This window comes from Suricata suricatta, chromosome 3 (assembly GCF_006229205.1).
Source record: "Suricata suricatta isolate VVHF042 chromosome 3, meerkat_22Aug2017_6uvM2_HiC, whole genome shotgun sequence".
In the NCBI taxonomy this organism is placed as follows: Eukaryota; Metazoa; Chordata; class Mammalia; order Carnivora; family Herpestidae; genus Suricata; species Suricata suricatta.
In genome coordinates this window covers 52,765,074-52,786,320 of record NC_043702.1, presented here as the reverse complement: position 1 = coordinate 52,786,320, position 21,247 = coordinate 52,765,074, and the positions used below count along the sequence as shown (strand labels likewise).

The 21,247-nt window shown below is 39.7% G+C and overlaps 1 protein-coding gene across 5 annotated transcripts in view; it reads left to right on the top strand.

Moving 5' to 3' along the window:
- Nucleotides 1-21,247, top strand: part of OSBPL6 (oxysterol binding protein like 6) — a 217,903-nt gene that overhangs the window by 171,238 nt on the left and 25,418 nt on the right. For 3 of the 5 annotated variants that reach the window (XM_029934323.1, XM_029934324.1, XM_029934325.1), the window contains 4 exons: nucleotides 3,243-3,317; nucleotides 8,388-8,553; nucleotides 11,974-12,107; nucleotides 12,952-12,975. In XM_029934323.1, the coding sequence (XP_029790183.1) occupies nucleotides 3,243-3,317; nucleotides 8,388-8,553; nucleotides 11,974-12,107; nucleotides 12,952-12,975 (399 nt within the window). The remainder of the gene's footprint in view (nucleotides 1-3,242; nucleotides 3,318-8,387; nucleotides 8,554-11,973; nucleotides 12,108-12,951; nucleotides 12,976-21,247) is intronic. The other 2 variants (XM_029934326.1, XM_029934327.1) reach the window with 2 other exon arrangements.

Below are 21,247 nucleotides of genomic sequence, written 5' to 3'. Positions count from 1 at the left end.
CTTCGGTGCTTTGCTTGCTAATACGACATATTTGAAGATAAATTTTCCCAAGCACTAAAAATTCAGGGTTTTTTTAGTTAGGCTGTCCACATTCTGTGACACAACTTATAATGTTTTTTTATTCAGTATGTTTCTGTGTGTTTTCTATTCAGAACGTTAATACTGCGGAACACAAATGTGCCCAATGACATCACCAAAAATTTACCTCATATTGCTTTCAGCAGTTTCATTTGCTTGGAGCCTGTGATTGTCTCATTTTGTGGGGCATCTTAAAACATGGTATCTATGGTTCTCACAGCCAAGAAAAAAAGAACCATTAAATAATTGAAGAAGGCCGTATCATACGAACACATACATTTGTAGACAGATAATGTTTCGATCTCATTATTATGAGGTATGCCATTGAACAGACTGCTGTTCACAGCCTTTGCCTTGAAGAGGCTGGTCAGCCTCAGAGGATCTGAGCGGGATGCCCGTGACCACCCTGCTGTGGCTACGAGGCTCACCGTGGTCCCCATGTCACTTGGTTTTTCCTGGAGGAAACAGAATGCAACTCTAAAAGCCCTTCTAGTCACTTACGCTTTTCTATATGAGGAGAGTTTATGAAGATTGTTTTGAGTCATCAGAAGAAATTGGTCAAAAAGCAGGAAAATATTCTTCATCCATATTTGTGCTGCGTATTTGGGCAGTTTGCTTTTAAATTTTTATTTATGCTGTTTTGCTTTGTTTTTGTTTTGCCAAAGAGTAAGAAAATGGCCTTTGTGATTCTAGTTTAATTATCTTTGAGGGAAACTGAAAACATTTCATCCCCACACATGAAGAAAACATTAAACTTTCGAAAGTAGGAGATTCAGTTCTGACTGCAAGTGGAAGTCACGAGGCCCGGAGGTGGCAGTGAGCTACTTACTACTCCCAGAGAAACCCTGCTTCCACTTAGACTGGTAAAACAAGAGGTATTGTAGGGCGAATGCTGCAGAATTTGGGGCTGTCCTGCCCCTAAGCTGCTCACCCAAACCAGCAGGCCTTCTAGCAGCCCATAGGATGCTCATTTTTTATTAACAGGAAGTTCTTGGAAGTTTCTCCAACATGCACACTTGGTTAGGGAACCATAATATTAGCCGGGGATGCCCATGACCAATGTAAATGTCTTTACTCATCATTGTTTTACTTACAGAAAGGCATAGCATTTATCTTCATTTAGTAGATTAAACATACCTACCACCTTCTCCCACCGTGGTACACAGGTTTTTCCCTCCTTGATCATCAGAGTCAAGGACAAGTATTTGAGCCCACAGCCATCTCCCTACTCAAACCAAACACTTTCTCTCTGTCATGGTGGCAGTCAACGTCAGAGGCTTTGTCGTGAGGGCGTTTTTCAAGCCCTCTGTTGTTTGTAACTTGTAGTCCACCAGCCGTTTGTGGAAGGACCTAGTCTGCCTGGTGGTGGGTGTGGTGCTTATTGTTACCACTGCTGTTGTTACTAATACTGTCTCACTGATCTTTGTATTCAGCATTCTGCTGTAGTTGTTACTTTGAAGTTATTATAAAATAGATCATGTAAAAAAAAATTGACCTCAGGAAAGTAACAGTGAAGAAAGAACATGTTATACTGTATGTTTGTTATCTTATTCTTCACATAGGTTAGGGTGTGCCGTTGATTTGAATATGAAGATTGCATGTTAGATCTGGGTGGCCATATTTCTACTAGAAGCTATTGAGAAGCCGGCCTCAGAACTCCATGTAATTCACTGAAGACATTTTTGCCAGAAGGCTCTGTGGAGATTACCTTTTAGAAAAAGGACTTTCTCCCAAACTTTGGATTTCTGGTTCTAATGAAAATCTCACTATAACCTTCACACAGTAACAGTTTGGCTGTGCTTTCAGTGAGGTAGAGGAGGACGAGAAGGGACCAATTAGTAAAGAGTTACTATAAACTGGAGAGCTGCTAGGTCTCCTACGTGACTAATTGCACAAATTAATACCAGATCCCCATTTGTTGGAGGGAATGGGGACTAGCAGGAAGCCTGGAGGAGCAGATAAAAGATCCATTGTCATTCATGTGTCATTCTAGCTTTCCTAGATCTCACAGGTGCTCCAATTATGCTGAAGGGTAAAGATGAGCTCTTCTTCCTTTTACATACTGCATGAAGCATGAAGGGGTTCTGTACAGAAAACGTTTTGTGGAAAGCACATTATATAGGCATGTGTGTATACAATAAACATGTAATGTGTGCAGAAGATTTATGAACATGGAAGAGAAATGTGAATGTCACGTGGAAACTTCGAAGAGAATTAGGAAGATAAGAATTTAAAATATTTTTCTGTTGTTCCAAAAAGACTTAAGCAGTCATGCTTTTCCTCAATCTGCACTGTTAGGTGATGCTAAGGCCCTCTTAGTTCACTGGAATTGAAATTACTGCTTACAACCACGAAGAGTGAGGGTCTGTCAAATGGATGCAGACTTGAGTGACTCAAAGGAAATAGCATTATCCCGTAATCCTGTCCACCACAAAGAGACAGGAAAGAAAGCCCTGGGATTCCTCTACCAGTTTATGCATAGATGCACATCACTAAATGAAACCCATGCTTTCACATTTCCATAGTTGATTTTTGTAAGTACTGTCCCAACACTGAGGACATTGAGTGTTGTGTTAGGTGTTTTGTTTTTTTTTTTCTCTATGCTATGAGGACTGACTTCCTCCTTGGAAAATTCTCCAATCTGAAAATCACAACACCATTCCTAACGTTAAATCCCAGTGAACTTTCTAGTAGGGGAATAAATGGGAAGCTGAAGACTCCTGGTACCCTTGCCTCGGAACTTTTCCTCCCATCAAGGAACAAAAAAATTGCCCATTATTTAATCATTTTTCCTGAACTTAGTGTCATCTTTGCTCCTTGGTTTCATATAATATAGCATTGCATGGGTAAAACAATATGCTCATTTATTTTACCTTAAAATCACAAGCTCTTCATCACTTCATAATTTCCCATCTCCCTTTGGGGTGGGGTTGTATTCAGCAGCTAGACTTAAATGTTTAGGTGTTCTTCAATGAAAACAACAAACTTTTCTACAGCATTATGAGTGCCCCTTTGGCACTTTTCAGGGCTACAACTTAAGACAAGTCAACGCCACTTAAAAACTCTCCCTTTCCCTTGTCTGATTATGTTTCATCCTCCCGTATCCTGTCCCCCCGTCCCCGTCCCGTGTCCTCCCTCCCTCCTCTTCTCTCATTCACTGTCAGGAAGGGCCATCTGCGAAGGGCCAGTTCAGCACCACTCGGCGCCGGCAGAGGCTAGCGGCAGCAGTGGCTACAACAGTGAGTGGATTTCAATCTCAAGTGGACTTTAATAAGAAAGAGAAACTGTCCAAGCGTCACTTTCCTGTCCCAGTGGTGCCGCTTCTGTGCAGTGGCATCAACCGTACCCCACTCCTGTGCTGGCCTAGCTTTTGCATGCTCTTTGGCTGTGTCTGCATGGCCAGTGTCACACATGGGTATTCGTGTTTGCGGTGGAAAACTACTATCTAATCCAGTTCTTCGACTGTCCGTGTAAGAAACCATGTAAATTCAAGGTTGCAAAACTGAGTAACAGCTACCCATAGTGTGGAATTTCCTAAAATCATATTGTTAATTTTGTTTTTGGTCATACTGACATCAGAATCTCTGCTAAATGATTTCTGTTTTTCTAAGAAAAGTCATGTTACTACAGACATAAATTGTGCTTTTTTTTGTAGCATTGTGACTATTTGAAAAGGATGTGAGAATAAAGAAAAGAGAGGGTAAGAAAAGGTGAATTTTGATGTCATCTCTAAATGGCTACCCAGATTACACCTAGCAAGGGAAAATTGTTTTCTGGAAAGAATATTGAGCTGAAAATCAGAAAATATAGTGTGGAAAGGAGAAAACTACAAAGTTAAATGGTGCTTAATATATATCTAGAGGTTGGTTTGTTTTGGTTTTGTTTATGAGAAAATAGGATGGATATTAGGAGGATAGAGTAAGTATTGAAACAGATAAGGCAAACAACCAAAATTTTAAATTGAGTAGAAGCTGTTTAGAATAGTGAATGGTGTATGCAGAATAGAAAATAGAATATGTAAATATGAGAACCCTTCGCTGGATAAAAGCAAATCATATTTGCTTAATCCTGACATCCTGTTAACTATTTAAAACACAGAGTACTGAGTTCATAGGAATCATGGATGTTAGGGGGTGTTTTTGGCTATTAGATAATATTTTCTGAATTAACAATAGTCTTGCTAATGGTGGAATATACTTGAAGACTAGAATTGCTGAAAAATATGAAAAGGTTTTGGTTGCATTGTAAGAGAACGGATACTCATGCAAGGATTGTTGGTTTTCTATTTTTGATTAAAAACTGAATCCTGCTTTATATCTGGGCGCTTAGCTGGATCTTTTGAGACAGAGAATTGCTTTTGATTATGAAATGAACCAGTGGCTTGGAGTTTTATCAGGGAATTGATTCTCAAACTCAAGTTTTGTGAACAAATTAATGAAATTGATATCATGATTAATGTATGTCTTATGCACGTGTGCATAATATGTGACACCATAACAAATTACTACAATAGATACATGTAAAATTAGTTAAATAGTTGTTAATCTTTCATTTATAAAATTCAGAAACCCAGAAGATTATCAGAGAGAGAACAGTACCTCAGTATGGAAAGGAAAGGTCGGTCCTTTTGTGAAAAAAACCTACGGTTCCTTAAATAATGTCCTTCTGAAAAGGCATGCAGGGATGTGATTGTGTTTCTACTGTGTTCATCTTTTTAACTGCAAATCCATATAGTGAGTATAATAAAACTAGGATTAGAACCTATTTGAATAGAGTGGAAAATAGAAAAGAAAAAGCTTTTAAAAGAGGAGAGTATTAACGCCCACCTCCCAGGGTAGCTGTGACCACAAGAAGTTAAGAATAACTTCCAATAATTCCAAGCATCTAATGACAAAAGCTGGCAACATTTAGTAATTATTCAGAAATAAGAGAAGGGAAGAGTTACTCTAAGCCCTTTATGATTTGTAGCTTTGACTCTAGAGCAAAGTCTAACACCATCTAGCAGGCCCTTCAGCGTGCTCCCCCGGCCCTCATTCACATCTCAAGGGGTCTGATGCCAGTGACTCTTAGTCAGCGTTCCTCTTCTTAATTCCCCGTCTTCCCTCTTCCCAGCACTAACTCATCCCATACATTTTGAGCATGTCCTGTTTTACCTAGAATTCTTCCAAATGACTCCTCTCTATTTACTCTCCCTCAGAGAGAAGGAGACCCATTCAAGTGTGTGGAGCCGCTGAGATTGCTCCCAAAGAAAAGTGCACCCAAAAGAGATGTCTCAGAGGTTTATTCTTGCTGATTCCTAGCGCTAGAACCCAAAATGGCTCACTCACCACGTCAGCCAGACCCAACAGAACAGGGGGCTGGGAAAAGGAGTGCACTGGCCCCTCCCCTCAGAAGAACACTGAGGACACCCCCCCCCCCCGCCATGCTGTCGATTTGCTACGAGTCCCCTGTGCAAATGATGCAGAGGAAGGACAGCAGGAGACTTTTCACATCTGCTCCATCAGTTGTATATGCTTAGGATCTTAGACCTGCTCTTGTGTCTTCCTTTCCTCAGTCATGTTTCCCATTGTTAAATTCCAGCACTGTAGTTCCACCATCGATCATTTCTCTTTTACCTTCTTTACAGATAGTTGTTCAAAGTACCCCCAACTTCCCCATTCCAAACTGCAGTTACCTGGTACCAGAAGGTTCCAGGACCGAGCTTCTTCCCTGGCACAGAATCTCAGGGAAGGCTTGGACTTCTTTCCTGAACAGGGTGTGAAGTCCGCATCCAGCACTGAGGATTCTGGGGCACACACCGTGAGAGCTGTAGACAGCTCCTACCCCAGCCATCACTGACAGAAGACCTAGCTACCACTCAGGTTTTGAATCCTGTAATACTCAAATTGATGAATAAAAACACTAAACAGGCCAAAAAGGTATTCAATTAGAGGTAGATTAATACATCTCAATACAATGAATTTGTATTCCCAATTTCATGTCATGAATTCCTCAGTTAAGATGTCCATCCTATATACTTTTTTTTAACAGAACATTTTCAGCCAGAAGTCTATAAAAAGTTCAGTTTTCCAGGGAACTGTCTGGCTGCAATTTGAATGGAGCATTCTGAGTCTGTTTCCCTGGGGGTTATTTACAAGATCATTTTTACTGTTTGCTTGTTAGTTTTTGGTTTTTGTTTCATTTTTACTGTTTAAGTTGCCAATTTAAACTTCCATTATGTTCAAAAAACTAAATGCGTAACATATGTTTTTCTTCTCAGCGTCTGATTCCAACTTTTAATAGGCCATTATCTCAGAGACAAGTCTGAGTCCTCACTGGAATATCTGGGCCTCTACTGCATCATGGCCTCCCCTAGCCTCCCTGCCTCCCCTCCTACCTCATGCCAGTCCTTGGAGTGTTGATTGCACCTGAGTGCAGAGAGCACCCTTTTCCATGATCCTCAGTGCATTGCACTACCCATCCCCAAACACCACTATTTATTTTTCTTAAGTGCTCTTCTAAATCTTTGTGTCTGGGAACCATCTCCTTAAATATGTACACTCCCTGAGCTACCCATTTGCTCAAGTCACAGTTTTTCCCCATGATTTCCTGATCTCCACCAGCCTTCACATGGATTCTCTGTGTCCTTCCCAGAGGGCTATGGGCTCACTGCTCTTTCTGGATTTAGTATCCCCACAGTTAAGGTCAGAAATTCCCACTATCTATCTTCGAATATTCTACATCCTTTAGAGGCATCCCCAAAAGGCCTCAGTCATTATTATCACAGAGTTACCTGGACAGGATTCTAGTACATTTTAGAAACCAAGGATTCCATTTTCTCAAATGGCTTCTTTGCCATTTTGTGTCTCTTCTCTGGAATAGCCAAAAATTCTGATCCTGATGAGATAAACAAGTTGTAGATGTGTCCCAACCTAGTGTAGCCAAGGTCCCCATGAAGGACACATATTAACATGCTTAGCTTAGCTGAGTTTAGGGAGAAGGCTTCATGCTCACTTCCTTCCCCGGTAAGCTTTGGATATCCTGTGAGATAGTAAGTCCCTGCCACCGCCATGGCAAAGCTCCGTGCGAAGGACCGCCTCCAGCTGCTCTCACCCAGGTCCACAGGCGGCAGGTCGGCCTCGGAGTTTTGGTTTGCTCCATGTCTTCATCTACCCTCTGTGTCCTCATGCTCATGCTCCTCTTCACATCCTCTCTCCCTTTTGCTCCCTCTCTCTCATACTCTCCGCCTTTCCTTCCCTCCTCATGCCTCCCCCCCCCTTTTTCTATAAGGAAGTTTAAAGCTAAATCAAAATATGAAAAAAAGGAAGTGGCTCTGATATACATATATGTCAGAGAAGCATATTTCCTCTTAGCTAGAAGCTATGAATTACCCCTTAATTTATATAAAATTCAGCTCATGGAGGAGTCTAAATGATTCTTGAAGATATCTGAGTGAACATCTATGTAGTAAGAATCAGGGGAGGTTACTGGTAATCTGATTTACGGTAGGAATTGGTATTCTCATTTTCTAAGAATGTTTGGCCGATGGCATTTGTAATGGTCAGGTATAACTTTCTAGAAGGAGAGGGGGAGGTGCTTTGTCCCCACCCATCAGAAGGCTGGCCCAGATCCAGCATGAGCAAGAAAGGACCTCTAGCCATTAGGGAAAATCTATAGTAATATGACTTTTTTTACTTAGTGTTTTTCAATATTGGCCAGTTCAGAAGCCATGTTCATGTTGTATGTGACATACAAAGGGAAACTACAGTAATTTATATAATATATATTTCATTTACAAATATATGTTAATTAATCAAATTTATTTGAGTCCCTTTAAACCAGTATTATATTCACTAGTAAACTTATTTACATTTTATCCAACGGCCACGGAGCAAGTAAATCTTTCTGTCCAGGTGCCTCTTGTATCTTTACCCGCTCCGTCAGCTCCTGCTCCAGGCTCAGAAGCAAGTGAGCATAAAAAGTCCTCTGACACGAGTACCCAGACTTTGTAAGAGAGTTCAGGCTACTGTTTCCTGCCAGTAATTTTTTAGATACAATTGTATCGATTCCTTTTCTTCGTGTCCTTCTGTAGCCATCTGTCCCTGTAACAGGGAAAAGCCAGTGAGTCCACCAGCAATACTAAATCGACCATGGGAAGTGAGACTCCTTCCCACCCCACCCACCTGCAGATTCAGTGGGCGCTGAGTGTCTCTGCGTGTGTCATCAGAGAGGAAGCTAGTATTTTGAAGAAGGGAAGAGATCTTTCCTGGGTAAGAGAACGTGGAACAATGTATCATTGCTCTTTTCTAACTTGTATCTTCCCCTTTCAGGTCCCTTTCAGTGCTACCATGTCACCAGTTCGCTTGCATTCCTCCAACCCCAACCTTTGTGCAGATATCGAGTTTCAGACTCCCCCTAGCCACCTCACAGACCCTCTGGAAAGCTCTACGGATTATACAAAGCTTCAAGAAGAATTTTGTCTGATTGCACAGAAAGGTAACAACAAACATAATGTGTGCTTTAGAGAAGCTCTCTTCTTTGGTGAGAGATTACTATTTACTCTCTCATCCTTGTCTAGGTGGTCACTGTAGAAAGATTAAATAGTGTATATCCTGATTGGAGTTCTGTATACAGAATACAGTGGGGTATCTATGCCTGTCTCTTGGGAGTACACACATCATAGGTTGACAGTTTTGACTAAACGAAGAGTGGGGAGAAAAAGGAGGAAAGACAGAAAACGTTATCCTAGGCAAGCTAGCAGGGCACTACTACTCAACATCTTTCTTCCAATGTCTTTTTGTTATCATTTAATACATACTTGTGGGTTATCCTTACTTAGCAAGGAGCTCTGCTGGAATCTTTCTTTTCCTTTATTAAATAACACTCACCGATTGTACCTTACCTTGTAGTTCAGGTACCTTATAGTTCAGGTAGGGTTCAGGTAGGCAGTTCTTTTGTGCCATATGGTATTGCCTGGGCTCAGTGGTATTCGGCTGGGGGCTGGGTTGGGCTGAAAGATCCAAGGTGGCTTCCCCCATGTTCCTGGCATGTTGGAGGGACGGCTGCAAAGTTGCACACAACTGTGTCCGTCTCTCCCTCCATGGTGGCTCAGGACTCCAAGGGAATGGAATAGATGGGGACGGGAGCTGCCAGTCCTGTTTAAGGCCAGCTCTGGGATTGGCACAGTCACGGGCCAGTCTAGATTGGAGGGGAAAGGAAGCTCACCCTGCCTTGGAGTCACTTTTTTTAGTATTAAATTTTCAATAAGGCATGTTGCATAAGTTCAGTTATCGCCATCAGCCGTAGAGAGCAGGGTATAATAAATAAGAGACAGGGAAGTAGCTTGTAGGTGGACTCAACAGTCCTGTCTGTATTTACCAGAAGCCTGGGTTCCAAATTACCACCCACGCTTTTGCTGTAGTATTTACATTAAAGTCTGAAGTTTGTTTTTTGACCTAAGATAGTACCTTCCCAGGCATTGTCTTTTAAAATGCATAATCTTGGGGTGCCTGGGTGGTTCAGCCAGTTAAGCATCCAATTCCTGGTTTCAGCTCAGGTCAAGTCTCATGGTTCATGGGTTCGAGCCCTGTGTCAGGCGCTACACTGATGGTGTAGAGCCTGCTTGGAATTGTGTGTGTGTGTGTGTGTGTGTGTGTGTGTGTGTGTGTGTGCGCGCGCGCGCGCACACGCATGCATGCCTCCCTTTCCTGCCTATATACTCTCTATCTCGGAGAAAGATCTACATTATGATGTTTTCAGTCACTAACATCTTATTGTGAATTAATCACATTTATTTTCCCTGGGGCTGTTGGTAATAGGTGCTAAACTATTTTGAAAATGTGTGCTAAATGGAACATCTCAAGTGCCCAATAATGCTTGAGAGGCTTGGGGCACACGCTGAGGGCATCTCTAGGAATGTTGAAGTCCACAAAATATACTCAAATCATCAGCAAAGATGTACTGTGAGATATTTCTTCAATTCTATAATCCGAAAAACAGTTAAGCTAAATCATCTCTGCTTTTCTTTCTGTAGATTTCCCAATTACAGTTCTGTAAGGCCAACTCTCTTTCACCTACTATTTTACTCCTAATACTTTTTTTTTTTTAAGTTTATTGTGAGAGAGACAGTGAGTGGAGGAGGGGCAGAGAGAGAGGGAGAGAATTCCAAGCAGGTTCCACACTGCCAGTGCAGAGCCCATGGCAGGACTGAGATCATGAGATCATGACCTGAGCTGAAATTGAGTCGACGCTTAACCAACTGAGCCACACAGGTGCCCATCTCCTCTTACATTTTTATTACACTTCTTAGCCAAATGCTAATTATGTCATTAGACTAGAGCAGTGTTGTTTTCTGGTATAACAGCATAAGATTATGGTCAGTAAAGCCAGTACCTTTACTTCTAAGAGCAGGGGCAGGAGGCGGTTGTAGGAGCAGGTAGAATGAGACAACAAATGTGTGAATTAAGTATGTATAGCACAGCGTCTAAAGGGAGATGAATAAATTTGAAGATAACCCCAGGAAATTTTTATGTATTCAGTTGCAATCCTGAGGTTTTCAGGAAATCCAAGTTTCAACAGGATTTTAAATCCTCTGTTGAAACAACATATTTTTTTTTTCTAATTATGCTTGAAAAAAAGGCCAGTATGACTACTGGGTGCACTCTTTAGAAAGAATTATGGATTTTGAAGTATAAGGCTCTGCGTTTAGAACTGCCAGTGAGGTTAATGTATTCCAACTATCAGGTTAGTAACTTTAAATTGACGATGGCTGGAATATGGCACATATCAACAGATTCTGAGTCCCTTGTGATCCCACTGTTTTTCTTAACTCAGGCCAGTGTTTTTTGCTAAAATTTTCCACTTCTTTTAAAAGCAACCATCCTTAAATAAGGAAATTCCTATTTTAGAAGACTGCATATTATAGAAACTTATTCTAAACATAGGAGTTGGAAATCCAGCCTTCTTCTATTTCAGAATTAAAGACAGCCTCAGATTTTACAAATGTATACTTACACAGAAATGGGAGGCAGAGTTGTTTTTATTATTGTGTTTATTTTGGGTTTTTTTTCAATAGCTATACTGAGATATGTTTGACATATAACATTTCATTGATTTGATTGATTTGATACACGTCTTTATTATAAAATGATTACTGTAGCATCAGCTAACACCTCCATCATGTCACATAATTACCATTTCTTTTTTGTGGTGAAAACATTTAAGTTCTACTCTCTTAACTTTGAAGTATGTAATACAGTATTATGAACAATAATCACCAAACTATATAGTAGATTTCCAGAACTTACTCATTTTAAATCGAGAAGTTTTACTCTTGGAAAGCACTTCTTATATCAAGATGTTCCTGGCTGAGAGAGTAATTTAAGTGTTACTTTCAAGACCAGGTCATTTCTTACTTCAAAGAGAACTATTCAGGACTTCTAAATCAGCCTGTTTTATTTTGGCAGGATTTATAAAATTCTCTCTTTGAGTACCTGCTTTTGGAAATAATTTCTGGATAGTTCTAAATGATTTGTATGAGAATTCATTGTACATAGAACTGTTAATATTCTTATCAACCAAAGCAGAGTAAAACTTAGTCCCTTTTCCTTGTAGGAAGTATAAATTAATTTTTTAAACTGATATTTAAGAATTAATATAAATTTATTTTGTATCCTGTTTCTGAGTCTTTTCTGGTAGGAAATGCTAGAATTTTCACCCTGTTTAATTACCATTACCTTATTTGTTTTGTGTATCGATATTTTGAAAGATTCTGTTGTAAGGCTAACTTGTAATTAGACTGTAATACCGTTTTTGCAGATAAGATCTATACATGAGTTAAAGTGCTGAGAAGTTATAATTTTGTGTATTCTTTCTGGATACATTTGATCTTTGGTTCTCACTTTTTTCCCCACCCAGTGCATTCTCTTTTGAAGTCTGCATTTAATAGCATAGCTATAGAGAAGGAGAAGCTTAAGCAGATGGTTTCCGAGCAGGATCACAATAAAGGCCACAGCACGCAGGTGGCACGGCTCCGACAGTCACTGTCTCAGGTAAACGGGGGTGTTTGTTTCACGGTCTTGACACATTCCCCACCCAGGGAGGCAAAGATCAGAGTGGAGGTGGTCCATCCTGGATGGCACGTTCAGTCAGAATTCCCCCAAGACGTTGCAGTGGCCGGATTAAATTTTAAAATTAAAGGTTAAATTAAACTTTTCTTGCAAACAAAAACAAAAACAAAAACATCAAGGTAAGAGTGAAAATCAACCAACCTTGCTTGTAAACATAGAATTGTTATTTCAGCTGATTGAATACTTTTGATGCCTCTCACTGGTCATTTATAAGGCATTCCCTGGTTTTATTTACACATGACTTACTCTTTCTAAAATATCTTCTAGAATATATTCCATCCAGTATTAAACAGAACAGAACCTACTAGCGCTTCCACACTTAATATTTTTTTCCACTTATACCACATCTTAATCTGTTGAAAATTACTGATTACTATTACCTATGTTTTTTACTTTCTGATTTATACTTTAGGATTTTCTTCCTATCTAACTTATACTCCCTGAAGCTAGACTCATGTATTTCAAGACATATTTTACATTACAAAATATATTATTCAATATATTCATTATATACTATTCAATATATATTATATTGATCTTAATACTAATCTTATATATATCAAAGTTGGGGTTTCTGATAAAAAAATCCTTTAAAACTGCATGTAATGCTTTTTTACACTGAGCATGTCCTCCGAAATATTTTCTTCATTTAGTCTATAATTGACTTTTAAATAGTCCTTTGAGAATTCAATGTTGTTATGTGATTTTTGTGTGAGAACTCAGTGTTTATATAAAATATTGTTCACTTCCTGGTGCCTTGGATCAGAGTGAAGGAGCAAGCAAATCCTGGGTAAGTGGTTTTTCCATGTGGATCAGCTCCCGCTTGAACAGTTTCCCCTCCGTCCCTGGAAATAGACTTGAACTCTCTCACCATGTTTTATGTACCTGAACCGTCAGCTAACCTTCAGTGTTAAGTTTCGTGCTACTACGTATTGTTACCTGGGCCACACTTTCGTTCCCCATAAAACACTGTCAGTCGGGGTGCATATTCTGCTTCCCATGCAAAACCGGAGGACGCGGGAGCATGAGCATTCAAAGCAGCAAGTGTTGTGCCAGTCCGCGAAGTGGGGTATTCATAAGCGTGTTTAATGGTTTGCCCTGGGCTCCTATGTCATGTAGCTGTGTTGAGTCCTCGGTCTGCGTTAATTGATCTTCTGAATCATTATTCTGAAAGTATTGTGAAACAGAAAGATCAAGATAATGTTAGGTAATGTGCACATGTCACCCTGTAAACATGTAAAATATACTTTTATCCCTTGAAATATTCCAGTGTTTCCTCAGATGCATTAAATAATAGAGGCTTAGTGGTACAAGCTTGTGCTAAGAAAAATGAGAAAACTTATTTTTTCCTTTGCACAAATTATTTTTTATTTTTAATTTTAATTACCTGGTGGTCACCACAAGTGCACTGCTTAATCCCCATCACCTATTTCACCCATCCCCTCCCAAACCACCCATCTCCCCTCTGGTAAGCAACAGTTCGTTCTCTATAGTTAAGAGTCTTTTTCTTAGTTTCTCTCTCTCTCTCTCTCTCTGTTTCTTCCTTTACTTGTTTGTTTTGTTTCTTAAATCCCACATATAAGTGAAATTGTATGGTATTTGTCTTTCTCTGAGTGACTTATTTTGCTTAGCATTATACTCTCTGGTTCTATCCATGTTGTTGTAAATGGCAAATTTTCCTTCTTTTTATAGCTGAATAATACTCCATTTATATATATATATGCCACATCTTTATTATCCATCAATTGATGGACACTTGGGCTGCTTTCATACTGTGGCTATTGTAATTAATGTTGCTATAAACATAGGTGCATGTATTCCTTTGAGTTAGTGTTCTTGTATTCTTTGGATAAATGTCCAGCGTATAGCTGCTGGACCGTAGGGTAGTTCTTTTTTTAACTTTTTGAGGAACCTCCGTACTGTTTTCCACAGTGGCTGCACCAGTTTGTATTCCCACCAACAGTATACGAGGGGTCCTTTTTCACCACATCCTCACCAGCATTGTTGTTTCTTGTGTTTTTTTATTTTAGCCACTCTGATAGGTGTAAAGTGATATCTCATTGTAGTTTTGATTTGCATTTCCTTGATAATAAGTGGTGATGAAGCATCTTTTTGTGTGTCTGTTGACTGTGTGTCTTCTTCAGAGAAATGTCTATTGATGTCTTCTACCCATTTTAATTGGATTGTTTTGTGAGGGTGCTAAGTTAGGTGACTCAGTTCTTTATATATTTTGGATAGTAACCCTTTATCAAATATGGCATTTGCAATGATCTTCTCCCATTCCACAGGCTGCCTTTTAGTTTTGTTTATTATTTCAAAAGTGTATTTGTTTCTTGCTTGCTTGCTTGTTTTTTGGTAAACCAGAGAATGACAAATAGAAATATGTTTTGGGGCATCAGATGAGATTAGAAATAATGATAAAGAGAAATTTCTAAAGTGATTCATTTGTTCATTTATTCATTATATTGCACTTAACTGACTGTATTTTAGGTATAGTGCAAGGTATGGAACACCAAGATAAAGGTAGCCCTGGCTGAGTCCCCATGAAGCTTATGATCCGACTAGTGAGATAAACAGTATTTACTAAGGAAACAGTTAAATGGACAATGCTATAGTCCGTTCAGAGCAGCATACGGGTGGTGCAAACTTCCAGGGCTCTGGTTGCTCAGAAGAATGGGAAATCCCAGACCTCTGAGCAGAGCCACAGATCAGAAGGAACTGAGCCTTGAATGGGGCCTAAGTAGACAGCAGCAGTTCACAAGGAAGGATGTGATGCTAACATGATAAAAATAACATAAAGTGGCGTTATATCAACTTTACATTTTGAGGGTTAAATATTTCCTTCTCTTATGAAAACATAATGTACTTGCTTCTAAACTTAGAGCTTCAAAAGATTTTTGTTGGGTTTTTGTGGGGGTTTTGTGGTTGTTGTGGTTTTCTTAGGCTGTTTTATATATGTGTGTGTGTGTGTGTGTGTGTGTGTGTGTGTGTGTCTGTAAATATATATGTAATATTTTTGTTTGTTTTATACATTTATTTTAGCCAGAAAGCTCAATTTTATCCTCTCAAAATGTAAAAATAATTTGGTACTATAGAGATAGTTTTTTATACCCTATTCACTGGAGAATTCAGTGCTTCCAATTGTGTGCCATCCCAGCATTCAGGCCATGTTCACATTCTTGTGTCTGTCCACATACTCCTGTTGGGCCAGCTGTTCCCTCATGGGCCATCTATACTTGTCTCCCCTGAGGCTAGATGAACTCTCTCTGGAACTCACCACAGCTTCTGCTTAGGCATTTAAGTTTACTGATAGTTCACTCCTTTCTAGGGAATCACTATCCATGCCTAGACCACTCGAGAGGTATCTGGAAAATGGCAGTTGATTCATAGTGGCTGAAGCTTGGGGTGCACAAGGACAAATTAATCTAGAAATAGCTAAGTAAGGAGGTGGGAACCAGCTCATCGAGGACCACACAGAGGAGTTTAGATTTATCTCATCACTGCTGGGGTGGCCTTAAAGAATTTTAACTAGTGAGTGATAATGCCAGAAATTGAAAATATTAGTGTGTGTGTGTATATATATATAGAAAGATTATTAGAAAGATTATTCTGGTACATTATGGAGGATGGATGGAATTAAGGCAAATCTAGTTGGACAGCTTTAAGATATTCGAGATAATGCAGGCCTGAACAGGGAAGTACCAGAGCTGATAGAAGGAGGGGATGGGAATCAGCATGGATTGGTTATTAGCTTCGTGTTAGAGAGGGACAAGGAGACAGAATCAAGACTTCTTGTGTAACAGAGTAGTGATGGTTCTTTTCCCTGAGATTGAGAATCCAAGAGGAATTGATTTTTCAGGCATAAATAGTGATTTTTGTGGAGACTGAGGTATCTGTGGGCCATCCATCAGACAATCAGATATATAGATATAGAGCTCAGGAGAAAGGTCTGGTCTAGAAAGAAGGATGTGGATACCCTGGTACATTGTTGAAGTTAAGACACTGATAAATCAGAACAGAAGAGGATCAGTGGTGCTGCCATATAGAACATTAATACTTAAAGAACATTAAAAAAACAACAGGATTCTTTGATAGAGACTCAGGGGAAGCAGCCAAATGATTTAGATGGTGCTGACCATTGAGATCAAAGGTAAAGGGTTTTAATAGACTGAAGAAGAATCTGATTCTGCACCAAGCAATATATGGACTGGAAGTCGTCCTTGGACTTTGATAACTATGTCAGGCTGTTCATATAGTGAGAGGAAGTAACCAGAGGATGAAGATGGGAGATAGTGAACTGATGCAGCCATCCTGGTTGGCAAACTCTGTTTTCACTGTCCCTCTTGTAACATGGCACTCAAAATTGGACAAGATACCATGCGCTTTCCGAGGCTCTGCTCGGAGCCGGACTCCCCCCCTCCAAGCCTCTGGTCCAGACCCATTTTTATCTTCCCCAGTTCTCACTCACTCGCGCACCTATGAGGCTGTGTTCTTTGTGGACTCTGTGTCTTTTCCTCCCACTCTTGTAGATCAGAGTATTGTGGCTTCAGTCCTTCTTAGTTTGATAGATGCGGCCAGGTGAACATTACAGAGCTCCCTACTTCTGCTCCATCTTGCCCCGATCCAAACAGGATACTAAATAGCATACATTGAGCCAGGTGTTCTGATATGCCTCTCTGTCAGCATAACCTCACATGATAGTGTAGTTTTAGATGGCCTGAAGACATCTTTGATCCATGTTCAAGTGTCATCAGTTAAACCCCCAGATATTTTTCTTATGATTAGTTAAGTCTCTCCACAGAGAGGGAAGGAGAGAGACTGTGTTTAAGTAACTTCTTAAATAGTCTAACATTTTAAAAGTATATTTTTTATTTGTTGTAAGTCCTATTTGATATATGTAAAATCATCAAAATGCTGCTCTTCAATAAAGTTTTTAAATATATCAACCTGGAAAATTCCATCATCCTTTCAGAAGCCACATAGCATATAAAATACATGAAATTAGCATTCTTCACTTCCTGCTCAGCATAAATTGTTACCTGCCTTGGGCATGTAATAATTTGCAAGGCTGAACAGTATAATATATTCCTCTTCTAAAGTGGTATTTCTTCCCTGATCTATGCATACACAAAGACATACATAATTCTGTTATTTTTCCTCCTTGAAACTTTAAAAGTAACTTTTACACTTGAGAAGCAGCACAGAGGGGGGCCTGGGTGGCTCAGTCGGTTGAGCGTCCAGCTTCGGCTCAGGTCATGATCTCACGGTTCATGGGTTTGAGCCCCGCGTCAGGCTCTGTGTGACACCTGATTCAGAGCCTGGAGCCTGTCTTCGAATTCTGTGTCTCCCTCTCTCTCTGACCCTCCCCTGCTCATGCTGTCTCTCTCTCTCTCTCTCTCTCTCTCTCTCAAAAATAAATAAAACATTTAAAAATTTTTTTAAAGAATGGCTTTATTAAAAAAAAAAAGAGAGAAGCAGCACAGATGTTAGACTTGAGCCTGTAGGACAGGGCATTGTATATGGTCTCTCCTCCTTTAGAAATGACTTTATTTCACAGCCATAATTTCATGTACTATTTAATGTAGTACCCGGAACACCAAAATCAAATAGCATATAATAAGACTAAATAACTTCAGTATGCCAGGTTACTATAATAATAAAAGATTTGAGTTCACTTGAGTCTATCCATAATACGTAACACTTTGACACTGTTACTAGTTTGATCTCTGGCCCCAGAATCCATACACAGCATATGCCAAATGTGGTGGGTGAGCAGCAGAATATGACCCTTGTACTCCAGCTAGAATTACTGAATTTCATTAACTCAGTATGCTACAGATGGTTAGATATACTACCAGTATGTGCATTACTAAGAAAGAAAAACCAAAACTGCAGTCAATTAAATTGACAGTGCTTCCAAAGTGTTACGTATGGGGGAAATGTGCGTCTTAGAATCAGTGAAACATGGCACGTATGGAAAGGTAAGGAAAAAAATTGGCTTAAGGCACATATACCATGATTAAAACCCCAACTGTAGCATGTACCATTGTTCTTGTCTACAACATTTCACATACCCAAAATAAATATCCTGGGGTATTTCTTGAGATGAAACTTCCAAGAGTATTCCTGAATTTGAGTTCCCTGAGACTTGGCAAAATTTGTTGTACATGAGGACACTCCTCATAGAATTGTTTATATCTCTTGTTAGCTATCCAGTAAGTTTAAATTGATGTCATTTTGGACATAATTTTGTAATCTTTCTTAAAGCCTTAAAAAGATGTTTTCTTTGACCCATTGACCTGTGGCTGAGGAAGTAATACTGACTGTAGAAAACCATTATGCATATAAACATTCATGGCAGCATTATTTATTCTAGTAAGAATTAGTAATACCATAAGTATCCAATAATAGAAAATGATCACTTATTATGCAACTCTTAAAGTCATATTCGTGAAGAGTTTGCAACATAAAATAAATGTTTATATGTAAAGAATGAGTGGCAGGCACAGATGTAAAGTATGCACCCATTAAATAACGTGGAAAATGTATAGGAAATAGCTAGAAAGAAATATACCAACCTACCAACAGTTGGTTGATTGGGTAGTAAGGTATGAATTAAAAAATTTTTTTTTACTTTTTGCATTTTCCAAATATACTGTTATAGTATGTACTGAAATTAAAAACTAAGGTGATTTTGAAGAGATTCTCAGGATTTGGTTCTTGATAGCTCTAGTTTTGACAGTTACCATACCGATTTTCTCCTTTTGAACTAGTTCTGCTTTTATCCAAAGGGTTTAAGTCTCTGATGATTCCATCTTGCCATATGTTTCATATCCTTCTTCAGCCATCAGGCTTCCATGTTTCCTTCCCAGAACCCACAGTTCCGTTCAGTAAAATGTATATGCCAGAGTCTCACCCAAAGGTAATTCTTACCAACTGTTTGCCAGGATTGATAATAGTTCAGTAGGGATTTGGACGCTTCATCAATTCTGGCTCAGGACTTCAAGACAGTAACTTCCTTTATAGATTGGGATGGAATGGTGTGTCTCTTGAATATATTCAGCTTGAATGTATAAAGGATATGAGGTCTGGGGAAATGAGAATATTTTGTAGAGAGTTTTTTGGGTAGTGCAAGCTCAGTAACCAAAACAAGCAGTGAGAATAAGCATAGAACCTGCCTGATGAAGAATCTAAGCAGAGTTCCTACACCTCAGGGTACTTTATCCCTGGTGGACCTTTGGTCCCACATGCCACTGATAGAGCAGTGTTATTACTGACAAGTCTCCTTAGCTTTTCTTGCTCGTTGGCTGATATAAGTAACGGATGATCCACCTCCTTTTTCCTTGCTTCTGCCTCTTCATGATCCTTGGGTACATTTTGAACATTGTTCTGCCGTCATCTGGGCCCTTGTATGGTAATTATCACTAATAGTGTCATTTCACTGAAAATACCTATACTCCTCACTGTACCCAAGATTTTGATGATACCATTGCGGAGAAAATAGTTGAGTTTCAGGGTGGCCCTGAACCCTGCCAGAGAGCACTACGTCCCCAGGCTCATGGCACTTAGCTATGGCAAACAGAAACAGTCTGTATGACCAAGGCAAAAGGAGGAGCCGCCTGGGGAAGATGTGCAGAAATGGACTGTTGCACGCTCAGCTGTCTGCCTGCTTCCACCTCCTGCCGCTGGGGCTGCCAGAGTTGGGAGAGTATTTATCTCCATGCTTTCGGGGTTATATAACAACAGCCTTCTTCTACCACTGCCTATGTATTATGAATAAGAATTTTCCTTTTGAACTTTTAGGTCATCCCCTATGGATATTGTGGCTAGAAGTTACCTTGGGTGCCTTCACCCACGCCTGTAGGCAGAATTACATTTAATGAACATTGGATGAGATAAGAGCTTCAATAAGAATTTAACCTAAAATATCCAGAGCAAACAATAGTACAGTTGCGTTATAAATGGCAAGCCTGTATGGAAAACTCCTCCTCTGAGGAAAACTGTTATTTTCCCTTGCCATTGAGTTTTTGTGCCGTTGTTTTGTTAACTCTGTTCCAGTGACAATCAATGGTACAGTCACTTTGGAGAAACGCTCAGTTGAGATTTGCCTGAAACCGTCAGGTCAAGACTATGATTCTGCAGCTAAAACTATCAAACAGCCAGCCCAGCACGAGGCCTCCTACGTACAAGACAGTCAAAATACACCTGATTCCAAATATTTCAGTAAACAAGACAACTTTCAATATACTTGTGGGCAAAGAAATAATGAAAGAACACACAAGTGTAGGTGTAGTGGTCACAAAGGATAGGAGTAATGAGGTTTTTTTTTTCATTTTGTTTGTTTTGTTTTGAAATGAGATTTTGCTCTAGGAAAAATGACCCTGAGCACTTTTGCAGAATGTAAAGATGTTAGGACGCTTCCTTTAAAGGACACAGTTTATTTACTATAAAAGTGATCACCTTTTATCTAACTAACACATCCCGAGCTAGACACATTTCCTTCCATCTGTAAATGTAGCAATGGAAGATCTGTATCCACCTTTAATCACAATACTTGACAGCCCACTGGGCCAGGTGTGCTATATTTCAGACATATTTTACAAGCTGGTTATAAAGACTTTAAACAAAAGCCAAAAGCTGCGAGTGAACAATTTTCTCCTCAAAAAGTCAAAGTCAGGTTGAAGGGAGAAAGGAGAGGCTGTTCTATGCTTCATGTGCAAGGACTGTGTACTACTCAGTGCAAGTGTCAGGTTTAGCCACTTTGCAATTTATCCTGGTTGCTTTAATCGATGCAGAGTTAGAATTATGTTTGTATATGTGTTGGTTTGCTACATCCATCTGAAGAAAGCAGTGTGCCTGTTCCTGAGGAAGATGCCTTCCCAAGTCCTGACATTTAGCCCTCACCTTGTAAGGCACCTACCTCCATCTCCACCTCCAGCTTCTAATTGCTGTCCAGCTTTTTGCTCCCATGCCCTGATCCTTGATGTAATTCCAGTTTACTACATCTGTCTTACGTATTATGGAGCATGTCTCCGTGGATCGATGTGATGCAGGGGCCTTTG